Source organism: Eufriesea mexicana, unplaced genomic scaffold, assembly GCF_001483705.2.
Source record: "Eufriesea mexicana isolate 0111107269 unplaced genomic scaffold, ASM148370v2 scaffold4231, whole genome shotgun sequence".
In the NCBI taxonomy this organism is placed as follows: Eukaryota; Metazoa; Arthropoda; class Insecta; order Hymenoptera; family Apidae; genus Eufriesea; species Eufriesea mexicana.
In genome coordinates, this window is record NW_016912235.1 from 531222 (window position 1) to 545697 (window position 14476).

The 14476-nt window shown below is 47.6% G+C and overlaps 1 protein-coding gene across 9 annotated transcripts in view; it reads right to left on the reverse strand.

The window, feature by feature from the left end:
• The window catches only part of Tm1 (tropomyosin 1), a 33289-nt gene extending 20683 nt beyond the window's left edge, over window positions 1-12606 (reverse strand). For 2 of the 9 annotated variants that reach the window (XM_017905661.1, XM_017905666.1), the window contains exons 1-3: window positions 12457-12601; window positions 9348-9510; window positions 8862-8987 (exon numbers count right to left, since the gene is read on the reverse strand). In XM_017905661.1, the coding sequence (XP_017761150.1) occupies window positions 8862-8987; window positions 9348-9461 (240 nt within the window). In that variant the 5' untranslated portion in view covers window positions 9462-9510; window positions 12457-12601. Of the gene's footprint in view, window positions 1-4075; window positions 4442-8861; window positions 8988-9347; window positions 9511-10840; window positions 10912-10953; window positions 11067-12452 lie in introns of those variants that run through there. The other 7 variants (XM_017905665.1, XM_017905662.1, XM_017905660.1 and 4 more) reach the window with 7 other exon arrangements.
• Window positions 12607-14476: the final 1870 nt, after the last annotated feature.

The following is a 14476-nucleotide window of genomic DNA, read 5'->3' on the forward strand; positions in this document are numbered from 1 at the left end:
GAACGATACATTTCTCGATCAACGAGAAGTCATGGAGAGTCACCGAAAACACGGTTTCGTTTTATTACGTGAAACGATTCATACAAACGTAATTTACAAACGTAAATTGCTTAACGCTCGATTACGCGTGTATTCGTCTACGCGATTCGAGGCCCTTGTGCTTGTTTGCGGCTGCACCTGCGACAATTGTGCGCCGAGCGGATAGATCCTAATTCATCGTGCGTGAACCAGGCATTACGCGCGCTTTCATGCACGTGCCGCTCTTCGATCACCCACCAACACTTTGCATCCGGACCGACGTGACACGCCTGTGCTACTCCTCCGTCGATTACGCGTGAAAATCGGCCATATCTTTCACATCGATAACCAATTCTGCCCGTTATCTTATCTTCCCCGAAATGGATTAATAATCGTGCTTTCTCTTCTGCAACGAGCGCGAAGCAGGTACTCGAATACCGAAATTTGGTGAGATCAGATAATAACTCTGGAAAATCTTGAGATTCGAAAGAAACGATTTCATATTACGCTCGGTTTATTTGATAGATCTTAAATCGACGTTGTGACATTATTTCTCTATTAACTCCTCGAAGAAGAACTCGAATTTTAAAAGAAGTTTAGAAATTGGAAGATTATTTTTCTTATTATAGTATATCTCGAATGTTTTTACAAAATATTTAGTAATATCGTTAGGTGATTTAATCAGCAACGTCGCCATTACGTTTTAGCAACGTATCAGTGACGAGCAGCGAGTTATCAAACTCCGCTACTGAGAAGCAGAATGACTTCATTGCTCCCCGCGGTGAATCACGCGAAAAACCGGAGGCTACGCCTATGTCGCGCTGCATACAATGTCATAATTCGTATCCAGACTATGTAACGGGCGAATTGTCGGCCGTATAATTCGCGGCGTCTAATATTTAAGCGAGCGCGCGCGCCACTTCCGGTGCCGCGTGTTTCCATCGCATCGATTGGCCTATCAAAGCCGCGCGCATTCTGCGTTCGGAGGAAATCGACACGCCCACGCACATTGGCGCAGCCGAACAGGTCCCGTCGACCGCGTCCGCGGTAATGTTGGTAAGTGTGCCAAACTTCCGGCAACGATCACCCTCCGCTGCCTCCATTACGTTCTGTTAATTCCACGCGATTCTACCACTGTGTTCGCGCAAGCAACGCTCCTAGCGGGCTTCGTGGAAAGCGATAAAAACCCCGGAACGATTTTACAAAACTCGGCGAATCGATTGTATCCCGCTTGTTTCGAGCGCGGAATTATTTGGCCACCGTGTGTACACAAAGGGAACAACGCTTCGAGGGAACCTCAGTCGAGGCAACGGTACTCGGTTTCTCTACAAGGTCGTTTTTTTTCCCCCCGAAAACGAAGCTCCTAGTGTTTCTCGACGTTGGAACGCTTGAAAACCCGAGACCACGCGCCGTGTACTAACCGTCCCGAGACCATTGCGCGCCAGGCGAATCGAAATGTATCGATCGATCAATTACCGGGCTCGCTAAACCAATAAAAGCGAACGTAACACGCCGGGAGCGAGGCTCGACGGTGATGTTTATTTGTTTATTAATAAATCTGCACCCTGGACGAAGACAATCGAGCCACGATTACGTAAACTTCTCGATAAAAGAGACGCCACGTGCTGTCGTACGGGCTCGTACGTAATATCACTTTCACGGTACGCGCTAAATCCGTCCATGTCGCGTAAATCAATGAACCGGACCCGCGGTGTATGTCGGATAAATCTTCCCGGTGTGCACAGGTCGCACACGTTGCCGGTTATCTAGTTCTATTAGACGGGGGAAAGAAGAAAAGAAAATGGACGGGAGACTGCATACACGGCAGTGCACTTCATTGCTCAATGACAAAAGCTTGTTAGTGAAGCTTCACCGAGCTTCTATCCGTTGGCCTTTTAGGACAGCGACACGTCAGCGGCAGAAAGCGCGCAACGTCACTGGAAATGCAATGACATTTTTCCGAGACAATCCAAGGTTAATCTTCGCGGTGTAATCGGCAGGAAAATGGCCTCTGTTGCCGTAAATGGTCCCTTCCAACTGTTTCGGAGACGATAAATCCGGTTCGATAGAGGTGACATAATGATCGCGATTGGGATTCGATATAAATTCCTTTTTCGAAGAGAATTAGAAGAAAATTCAATATCCGTACTTTGGAACACCCTGTATATTTTGCATCGACCGTAGAAAGGTGATTCTACGAAACGGTAGACACGGCGCTATGACTTATTTACTCCTCGATCGATAATTTCATGGATACCAGTCTGGGTAGAAATACAGGATATTAAGTCTATGATAGGCTTCTTCGACGAGGAGGTGAAAAGGTCTCGGCAGGAAAATAAAATCTGCGACCACCGGCAAAGGCGACCTTAAATGTCACTAGGGTAAATAATACAGAACGGAAGTGTAGGCGTGTAAAAATGGTCAACCATGTTTTCGTGCTAACAAAGAGAAAATAATGGTTCCCGACGCGTAAGCGCTAGTCTACGTAACTTTATCGTACTCGAATTTCCCTCTGTCGGTGCGCAACTTTGTTTCAACGCGTTATACATTCGATAACTCGTGCACCGCTGTTCCCATTAAACAATTGGCTATTAAAAGTATCATAGCGATTAAGGGAAAGAAAAAGAGAAGAAGATAAATTGGATAGAAATTGATTTGAATATTTAAATATTTAAAACATACGGGGATAATCCTGAAGAATTTTAGTAATTAAATAATTCGTTCATGTTACTCGTGATACTTGAATTCGAATAGTAGAACGTTTCCAGCGACTACCTTCACCAAGTTGAACGGCGAGTAGCTGAATAAAACTGGATGAAACGACAAGACTGTGTTAATCCTTTAAATCGAGACTAATGGATGTATCTAAGCACTCCCTTGTTTCTCGTCAATCTTCATCTTACGTACTGTTCCATTTATTTTCGTATTCATTTTAGCTCTTGATCCACCATTTTTAACCAGACAAAAATGCAAATTTCTATGCAATTTCGTTTATTCCCTTAATTCACAGAAAATAACAGGAAATCTAAGTCGAGAAATCTACCTTTTTTCATGAATGACACATAAACGAGCGCAAGCGTAATTATGCTCGAAAAGGGGTATCGGATCATGTCGCGCCGGTAACGCTACGAACAGCTTCGCGTGCGCGAGCTACTACAATTGTACACAGAAATCGAGCGCTAATCTTTCTTCCATGCAAGTAGCCAGAGAGGCATGAGGTCGGGAATACGAGCGAGGCAGCTGGTCCTATCGGTTTAGCGCATTGCGCATGATTATCAAGAAAGATCGTATTGCAAAGATTCGATGGTAGCGAGAGAGGTGAGTTTTCGAGCTGATCCTCGTTGTATCAAGAATGTCTCGAGTGCGAGTCGAGTCGGTGTCCCTTCTATACCCCCCTGCCTGCCCTCTCCGGAGCCACAACCCAGCCTGACGACGACGTGCCTGACACTCACGATCGATCCTATAACCGTGTGGACGCCGGCTCCGGCGTTTCGTGTATAAAGGTGAAAAGAATTTTCATCGAGAGTCCACTGGCTTTGAGAACTATCGTTGTCCTACCTAACCGAATTAATATGTCGGTCGCGATGTCGTTCGATTGATTTCTTCCGGCTTTCTCAATAACAGTTCCTCTCTCGCGAACCGATCGATACTTTTCCAAACGAACACGGTGAAGTTGAGCACCATATTTCCGGTAAAGACACGCCGCGAACCGTATAGTACGTGTTCTCGATGAATTTAACCGCACAACGAGCCGATCACGAGACCCGATAAAATGCGTCTAAAATCGACGCATGTCGCACAATTGAATATTTTCTAGGCGTCCAAACTCGACAAACCTCACTGAATTCTTCCCTTCCGTGTGCTTAATTGACGTCCCTGTTCGAGCGTCGCGAAACGATCGACGAACTTATGGGATATCGCACAGGTTATGCCAAGGGAACTCGGAATAGAAGAGATTCGCAAAAATATCCCCAACAGAAAATCCCATATCGCGTCAAGCCGATTCGTACACGAAGGAAACGAAGAGACGTGGTCATGAGGTAATTTTCTCACTCACTTCCTCGCGGCGGATCACTTCCACCTGCAGCCGCTTCTGATACTCCTCGCACTCGTCCTTATACTTCTCCATTTCCTCCTTGGTCTGCTTCATTTTCTTCTTTAGCACGTCGAGAAGGGTGCCCTGCACTTGCGTCGACATGCTGCTGAATATTCGCGCGTGTTAACGTTTTCTCACTTATAAACGACGCGATTACGAGTTTCGTATGCGAATCGAGATGATACTCGGACGATAAATGAAAAGTTGAGAATAAAAGACAGCCGGTGAACACGACGTACGAAGACCAAGTATGTCGGGTACAAAAGACGACCGGTACCCGTGCGAGAGAGAGAGTTTCGTAGTCTCCGAGCTGTCGTACACTGACGACCACTGGCTGCTGTTGACTGGAAAGCAAGATGGCCGCCCCCGGTCAGGGCGCGCATGCGCACTGCCATTGTGCGGACGTCAAATAGTCCCTTGCCCTTAAGGACGCTCGTACGGAAATATTTCGCATAAAATTTCAATTTAAGCAACTCTAGAACGATATTATCGCTGAAATTCTCCATACTCGAGCGTGTCTAGGGATATAGAGACTCGGTCCATCGGCGAAACGTTCTTTTTTCCTGTCGTGACCGCGTCACGAAGCATGATGCGCACGCCGAGTATCGCTGCGCTGATCGACGTGTCGTCGCGCGCAAAGCCCCGGAAATACCGCGCCCGTCCCAAGCGCGCCCAACCGTTCGAATGGTCGGTCGACAACAATTCTTGCGTTGTTTCGCTTCTTCTGCTTTTCCATCCGCTTCGAGGGGCAGTGCACGTTTATTCTACGCACCGATGATAATTTCAGTACGAACGTAACGTTTCTCCCGCAGACTGATCGTTTTCGATAACTCATGGTTTGAGCTTTACGACCAAGAGTAGGTTACGACGGATGAATGACGCGCAAATTTAAATAATAATAGACATCAATGGTAGAACTTTCATACGACTACAAGTGATAATTTATTATTTATTATTTATTATTTAAAAAGGTTTCGAAATGATACGATTTAAAAGAGATTGATTTAAACATAACCGGAAACGGTAATATATTTCTCATAATATCAACGAACAACGTAAATAGATACGAGTTATAACAGAAGATTATTCGTTAATTTAACATTTCTTATAAAGAATAGGGAAATTTCTTTATGGAAAAATTCAATTTTGGAATTAATCGAATTATTTTACGAGAGGTTATATTTCAAGTTATTCCTCGCGTTGTCTGTCCTTAATTCAATTTTTAATTCGTTGTACAAGGTTTGACTGCGTATCCTTATTAATATTAATTGCCAACTTGCGTAACAAATCATTAATTGTATACTACATTAAAAACGTACGTTTAAAGTTCACATAACCTCAAATATATTCCGGTCTGTATTAATAGAATATCCTGCATGAAAAATTTGAACGATGATACTAAAAAAAAAAAAATATCGTAGTATACGTAAAAATTTGAAATGATGAGAATGCATTTACGAAAAGCTACTGGTAGCTCCATCTATTATTCAGTTACGCTACTATGTCTTTAAACATTCCCGTGGTAGCATCGAATTAAGAACAATCAACCGAATTCGGAAGTAGGTCCGGGAATGCACGAACTAGTCCGTCAGAATTATGCGAACAATGGAAACACAGATGGCAGCACGATGATCTTCGCTAAAACGCAGAAGATGACGTGTAAACATAGACTAAGATAAGCGGCAAAGAAACAGATCTCGTTTCAAAGGTCGACAATGGAGCGCGGAACGCGTTCCAAATTCTCGTGCAATACGCTACGAATATTTTGCAACGATGATACACTGTGTATCATCACCGGCTTATAAACGCTTATAACGAGGCGGATTTGTGGGAGTGCGTTCCGGCAGCGATGCTTACGCAATATTCTCTCGGAGTGCCGAATAAAAGTACTGCTGGATTCGTCTATAACATCCATGTATTTTTAGAATGTGACGAATGGCAGCGATTTATGTTCTACGTGTCACTAGCATTAGGTAGGATTCGTATTCGAAAAACGATTTCCAAAACATTTTGTGGTTATGTAAGCAAAATTTGATTTATTTAGTAAATTCTTTATCAGTATCGTAAAAGTATCAGTAGCCTAGATAGATGATTAAAAAGTGGAAGTTGTAAAAATTTTTCACATTTCGTTTCAGCGTTGGTCAAAGTTTTTTCTCTTTTCAAGCGTGGTACACAGTGAACGGGCAGTACTTTCAAGCTTTACGGTATTGCATTTACCGCACTGACACGTCACGTTTAATCGAAAGGTGGGGCTTAGCTGAAAAACGAATCGGTGAGAACGTCACGTCGCGATGTGCCTCGACGTGATCGCAAATAATTTAAGGATTCGCCCTAACCTGACCGCACGGTCGCTTGCCGCCGATTAAAAAAGAATGCCATTTATCGAGTTGGGTAAAAGAATCGCGCTAAACCCATTGTCCCCGTTCAGTAACCCTATACAATAAGTGTTCTTTGTCGGGTGATCGTGCATCGTTAAGAAGACCTTTGTCGCTAGGCACGCCATTAGCAGTCGCTTAATTATTATTACACGATCCCGACAACTAGTACATTATTTGTTTAAGCGGCGATAATGCGAGCCGATTTCGATTTCCAGTTGGCAACGGCAAAAATGCTGCTGTTTTTTAATCGGCCTTTCTCTAATTAATATTCGCGGCGGTCGGGTAATTTTCCAGGATGAACGGTAGAAACGTGTATGTAATTAAAACGTAGAAAGAGTAACAAGAGCCGTCCATTGCTTCGTAACCTCTTCGAGCAACGTACGATTTAATGGTCTGTAACGTCACCGTGGGTAACCACTAGATCACCTAACCTAACTGCGCGCGTATTTTTAACTCGCTCTCCACCATATAAGGTATCGAATTCACGAAGATTACCTCGTTCGATGAAACGTTGGGTAAGTTGAGAAAACGAAGCGCAAAAGGGGCGGAGGATTGTACGGACGGCATACGGTTCGAGAGAGAAAGCGAGATTTTGATTGGTGACAATCTCTTTCCGTTATCAAGTGTCGAATGACCCTCGAGATCCCGCTGACCGACGTCAAAGTGCGTCAAGGTCACGTCATGCGATGACCTTGCATCGCACAATACGCGCATCTACGTACTGTGCGCATCAGCGATGTATCATGCGATACTGACCCTTTTCAGCTGGTTCTCCAAAATATTCTTCAATTCGTTCCTTATGAGATCGAATTTCATCATCGTGTCGCTGGAGAATATGGCCCATCCGAAGGCTAATCCGGGATAATCCGCGCATCTCTTTCTTCTTCTCGCCTCTCTTTCGGCCTGCACTTCGGCTCTTTCGCTGGGACATCTCAGCTTGGCAAGTTCAACGTGCTCGGGATCTTCCTCGACATTGATCGATTCGTCATCGGAATTGCCATCGCCGCGAGCCCTCGCGACCGCGTGCTCGGGCTCCGGCGAATCGTCTTTACTCTTGGTTTCGTCCACGGACTGGTCTTTGCATATCTCGTCCCCACGTGGTCTCGTTTGAGACTTGCCCGACACTCGTTCCGTTTCGTAGCTGTCATAGCTGTCGTTTTTGTTTCTCTCGTGAACGTGTTCGTGTCGTTCGTCGAGAATATCCAGGCTACACTGCGCGAGCCTATGTCGGATATTCCCTTCTCTGTTGTCTTCTTCGAAATTATTTTTTATCTTGCTCGTGTCCTCGTGCAATGCTGCGTCTTTCGTGGTTATGGCGACCGTCGGATCACGGTGCCACCTCGCGCCGCCAATCATGGGCACTGTCATCGCGGTCGAGCACTCCGTATCGATGACACTGCTCTTTTCGTCGAGCCTCGGTGACGTTGCAGTCGTTGATGCATCGTTGTTTCCAATCGTGCTATCTTTAACGATATCAGCAGGGCCACACTGCGCGGGTCCTCTGCTGGAGGCGTCAAGACGTCGGCGCGTAACGTGTCGCGGATGGTGTTGATGACCGCGTCGTCTCGTGGTCGATGTTAGAGCTGGCTCCATGCTAACCAGCTGCCAGCCCTTTACTAACCCCCTTCGTGCCACTATTTTTTTTTAACGTGCTCTATGCACCACTGTTACTACCACTGCACAAGGCGCACCGCCATCTTGTCTGTCACTGTTCGTAACACGTTTCTCACCGCGCCACGCATACGTCCTTCTGTCTGTCTCTCTGTGTTGCACGCACACACCGTCCCATACGGGCGAACGCATGTACGAGAGGAGACACGCTGGTCTCCGCTCTCTGCACCGTCCTGGTCCGATTTCTATCTTGCTTTCTCTCTCTCTTTCTCTGTCTATTCCGCTATATTCGATCCAGGTTACCCCCTTCTACCGTTCGCCTACGACACGGAACCGAAGTTTGCCGAGCACCACCGAACCAACGAAACGGCAGCTTCGCGTACTAACGCTCGACTGTGCGCTTACTTCGCGAGGAACCTGCTCTTTCTTCATGGAGCGCCTGCGCGCGATCACTGCGACATCTCGTGGCGTTAAAACGTCACTATTCTGTCGGTAACAACGCGGTGATTGATAAGACTTGCGGCTTTTCGCGTTCGAAACCGGTTGAGTATACTTTTTAAATGTTTCTTTTTTTTCTCTCCTTTAACCATTTTTATCGGTTTTTGCCAACTGGAATACTCGCATAACGAACTGTCTAATTTCTTCCTAGATCGAGTAATTTCTACATATAGAGTCATTACACTGCAAATTATCCGTTGAGGAGATTTCGCGAATATTCTGCCATTTAAATTTGACAACGAACAGTACGATTCACTTACGTTTTGCAGCGCCTTGTCCTTCTCCTCGAGCTTAGCATTGACCTGCATGAGAGCCTCCTGAGTTTGGTCAAGTTCATTTTCAATGGTCTGGATCTTTTTCTGCAGGGCACGCGCCTCTTCCTCGGCCTTTGTTAAACAAAAATGGCGTTATTAATCGGGCAACCAAGGTTAACGTAACTACGATACTTCATTCGCGACGCGGCAGAACGGCGAACCGTACAGACACCGAAACTCCAGATCTAAAATTGAAATTTCTGAACGTGCGCCAATCCTATATCGTATTTTTATTACGACGCGATTATTTCACCGCTATTTTTATATTTTATCTTATAGACGACGAGGTAAACGGACATTCGTAATACCTTCGTATACGCGTATCGAGTTACTCTTTGCCCCTTATCTGCAAATTCTCGGCCTGCCGAGAGTTATTTCGCGTGCTACCGCGTTATTACGCGTCGGAATAACGCGAAAACGTTGAAGATTTACCTTTTCGGCCCGCGCGTTCGCGTCGCGAGCCTGCTGTTCGCAGAGCAACGCGCGGTCCATCGCGTTGTCCTTCTCCAGCTTCATTCCCTGCATCTTCTTCTTGATCGCGTCCATGGTGGCGGCTTGGTTTGTTCACTCGTTCACGAGAAAAAGGAAAACGTATCTACAACAGCAACGGGCGGACTCCATTATCATCCCGATGATCGTGAACGCGTAACCCGCCTTCCTTCCCATAACTTTTATCTCCAATCGAGAAATTGTACTTTTTAATTTTCTCCCGCGCCCCGTCCCGCGGAACTCGATCGATTCCCAAGGAGAACGGTCGAGTTCGCGCGCGTTCATCGCGCCGGAGATTTCAATGACCGTGAGACGAACCGCGAACGCAATTAACCGTGACCTGTCTTAATTGTCGATTCTTTTTCTTTCCTATCCCCTCCTCCTCCCCCTCTCACTCTCTCTCTCTCTCTCTCCAACGCGCTCCTACTTTTTCCTCTTTTCACCTATCCTTCTCAACCCCGTCCCGGTTGCCCTTACAGGTAACACGTGGATAATTAACGTGGAAATGGCTGAATCGACCGAGAATTCGTGCAAGTTCTCGCTATGCGGACAGCATGCATCGAAGTATAATTAGCGAACGACCGGATATCCTATTTATAGAGGCAGGTTCTTGCTCAAGAAGGCCCGGGCTCTGTACCGTGTCCGTATATATAAAATCAAACGTCTTCGCTGCTCCGAGCATCTTTCTTCCTCTCTCGTGACGTCAGACGTTCAGGTATGCGATCCTCCAGGACGAACCGAGGCGAAACGAGAAGATCCTTCGCGGGCTTGCTTTCGCATTTTATGCGATCGTTTCGCTACACGAGCGAAACCGATGCATCGCGAGAACGAGGGGACCGACACGGCCAGCAGGATAGAGCCACGAACGGGTTAATTTTCTTCGTGGAAACATTCCAGACATTGTTTCCTTCGGGACACTCCTACTACCCGGGCCTGTTTTTCGATCCTGTTTTTCGATCCCGCCACGCTGCACTCGGACCGAACAACCGGAGGATATTTCCGATCGGGACGACCATATCTCGAGACGCGAGGGGGTCCCTGTCTTCATTTTCCCTCTCGAGGATCAAGAGCGAAATTTAATTCGAAAGCGAGAAGAAACCGGCACAGAGTCGGATGACGAGAGGTTGAGTTCGCTCTGGCAAAGGAAGCTCTACACCGTTCCTCGGATCCTTGCATCCGTATCATCGGTATCTATACGAGCGAATGTGCACGATTCCTGGCTCGTTGGTAATCAGAGATGCCGGCTATGCAGGCAGGAGGAAAGAAAAACGGAGTTGCAACCAGTTCGAAGAAGCAGAAATTCTAGACACAATGCTCCGAAGAAACGAACCCCTTTCGTGTCATCGCTTCTACCACTCCCTCTACCACTCTCTCTCTCTCTCTCTCTCTCTCTCTCTCTCTCTTTCTCTCTCCGTTACTCCGTGAAACTTAAATACCTTCTAAATAAAACCGATGACTCCGTGGTTTGCCGTGATAAACCCGGCACGATCCGCGATCGCGATAAGGACGAAACGAATAATTCGAAAAATGGAGAAACAAAGAAGGTTACCCAAAGGAAGGTCACGATCCGTTCTTCCCGCTTTTTCCTCCCTGCCCCGAGTCTAGGCCCAGACGTGGAGTCTAACCGAGAGTCACAGAGCGCAGAGTCGAAATAGCGTCGGATAAAAAATAAGCCGAGCTGCCGGATCGTAAGGGAGCCTGTATCAGAGGAGAGGGTTATTTTTACACGCGAGAGGAGAGGGTGGAATCGTCGCTAGCCGCCTGCCGTCGAACCTTTTCGGGTTACGCACAGCCGAGTTTCGTTACTCCGTTCGGATCGGTGTCTTGTTACGCTCGGAAGAAAATTTTCCTCCCTACCAGCCCGCTATCGCAACCATTTCCGACACTCGATCTGGAAATTTTCGCGTAATCCGTATACATTATAGCGAAGATCGTTCCACATCTCTTTTGGAGCAAATAAGAAATTTATTTGTAAAGGAATGCGACCCAGATCGCGAGATGCAGGTTCCTTCTATAAATTCCGCGAATCGAGAGGAGACAGGAGCAGGACGAACCGGCAACGAGATATCGTTCTCCCACCTATCAGCGTGTCGCGATGCCGCGAATAGATTAGCCCGACGTAATGGGTCACGATCTATTCTAAGAGCGCCCGGTTGCTCCACCGATTTCTTCGATCGTGTCCCTATCGAGAGCGTGGAGATAGCGAGGTTTGCGCTGGTTCTTTCGAGAAATCGTTATCAGCGTACGTCCGCGGCAACATCGTCGAGGCGATCTGCTATCTCGTGGCTAGAAATTCCTGTCTACTCCGGCACAGCGAGGAGATCGGTAGCCTGGGACAATGTTGTCACAGCGGTTACGCGTGAATGCCTGAAATTTTTCATGAGTCACAGTTTTCTGGCGGTACCAGCGTGGCTTCGTCGCAACGGGTGGTGACAACGGGTTGCGGGCTGTGCGTTGCGAAACGAGCGTGGAAATTTGCATAATCACCGAACGCTTTTCAAAATCGCCACATCGGAATGCGACCGGCGCTTTCGATAGCATCCCGGGCGTCGATTTTCCCATTCTCACCGCGCCTCTACCTGTCGAATACAGAGATCCGACTCGGCTCCGGGACTAGAGCGGAGTTTAGCAACCGGTAGGATTCCACGGGGACACGAAATCCGTGTCGATCGGCGAGATCAGCCGCCTCTATTCGAAACCGATTCCCGGCCCCTGCAGCGATCGACCCTCTTCACTTTCTTACCCAAGCAGATTACACACATACGAACACGCGTCCCGCTCACGTCACTTTCCTCCGCACACAGGCACACATACACGATCCATACACGATCCATACACGATCCATACACGATCCATACACGATCCATACACGATCCATACACGATCCATACACGATCCATACACGATCCATACACGATCTTACAGGCAACGAGAGTCACGATCGAGCGGATCCAGGAAGGTCCTGCGAGACACGCGAGGTCGAAAGGCGAAACTCGAGCAGACCGTTGCCCGGACGTAGTACGGACTGGAAAAAGTGCACATGCTTACTCACGGGGCAAGTATTCAGGTTCGTTCGTCGTCTGGGATGCGTCTGACTCGTAGGCTAAGCCTCGACTGGTCGCTGAAAGCTTCGGCTACAACCGTTCGTCGTGGCTCCCACCTTTTCTCGCGGGCTTCTCTCCTCGCGATCGTAAAAGACGACGATGACGTCGCGCCAGGACGCGCTTCTCTCTCTCTCTCTCTCTCACACTCTCTTTTTCTCTCTTCTACTCGCTCACGACGCCGTATCCCTACCACCGTGTGTGTGCACAGCCCCGCGGTGAGGATTTTCTACGTACGGGCCTGTGAAAACGTACACCGCCGCGGAATTTATCTTTAGAATCGGCGACGCTTCGACGCCGATCGGCCCGCCGTTTATTTTCACGTCCTGGAGACCTCTTCTGGCCAACGCGGAGTCGCGAAATGGAGAACGCCGTTGGCAGACAATGGGTTCTTTCAGCTCCGGCACGTCGCGTTTATCCAGGGAAATTAAGGGCCCGGGTCTTTTACACCGTCCGAGGAAGAATCTCGCGGCCCCTGGACGGCCTCGGAAACAGCGAACCGAACGGGGACCAGCGCGTAGGAGAGGATGGGTCGTAACGGGACACGGTTCGCGAAATGTAACGCGATTATGGCGGTATCGAGACTGAGAAGAGGAAGACCAAGACGCCCGTAAGAGTTTAGAAAGGTCGCAGTTGGATAGAAAGCGAAGCGGCTCTGCGCGCTGGTAAAATTACGCTCGCGATTCCTTGATCTAGTTTCCCCATCTACCCATAGGTACCAAGATCAAAGTCAACGAGATCGTTGCAAGGTCCCTCGCGCGAGAAATCTCCTCAATCGCTGTAATCGCGACTTGAGATAACTAGAAATTCGTCGCTTTATCGCTATCGCGGATAATCGAGGAGGAACGATAAAGGAATGATTCATGACGACAGATAAATAAATAGATAAATTGACACGGTGCGAATCGTGATGTCAGTGCGCAGAACGAAAGCGAACCGCGCGAGAAGTTAAAATCCAGACCGGAAACTGCACGCGTGTGATGCCATCCGGAGAATCCTAATATTAGGCAGCGGCAGTTTTGGCATTGCGATTGCAGCCATCTCGCTCGATCTCCTTGAGTCAACTCGTGTCATGGTCAATCCGCAATGACTCGGACAACGCTTTTAGCCCGGTGGTTTGCGCAATTGTTACGAGATTCTGCCGAATAATTCGCCGGGCGCCGCAAAGATTCCCCATTTTTATGAAACTCGAGGTGTCAACGCGGATCGTTGGAAGATCGGCACGCGTTAGTTAGACTCGCGATCCAGACGTCCATTAGACTTCGCGACGAGCCTTTATATGGCAGTCGTCCGACCCGATGACTTAATTTTAACGGAACGTGTTCTCGACGAGGACGTCGAAAATTTCGCCGGACAATTTGTCGACGCGCGAAATCTTTTGCGTAAGTTTATCGGCCACCACATCTCGTGCATTCATCGGTCCGATTCGATACCGTAAAAGGAAAAAGTAGGTAAGGGTCCCTGCGCAGCCTTGACTCATATACCGTCTGTTTAAGTACTGGCTCGTGTGCGTTTACGAGCGTGCTTCTGAAATACCGATCGCCGGCTAAAAGTCAATGAGTACGTCCCGTGTGTTTACTCTGATATCGAATAGATCCAGTTGATACGGACATTACGACGAGTTTCATCCAAGTTTCATCCAAGTTTCATCCGTTCCCGTTGATTTTCCCCAATTTTCCTTAATCGCGAGGCAAAATAGTTGCTCGACGAGGATCGTGCAACGATCAGGACTGCTGCTAAAATAGCGATCTGGAAAGTCGAGGGAATGCTCGATTGCTTTAATGTTTCGATAATTCGGCGGAATTCGATGATTAAGCGAATCACGATCACGTTGCTGGAAGTTACTTTCGATTTCGTGGAACGCGCGTAGCGGCAGGGCTTATCGAATCGGTTATTACAGCGGTATATCGGCAATTAACAGGAAAGGGAACCTTGGAGTAACAATTAGGATGCTTATTATAAAGCAGTCCG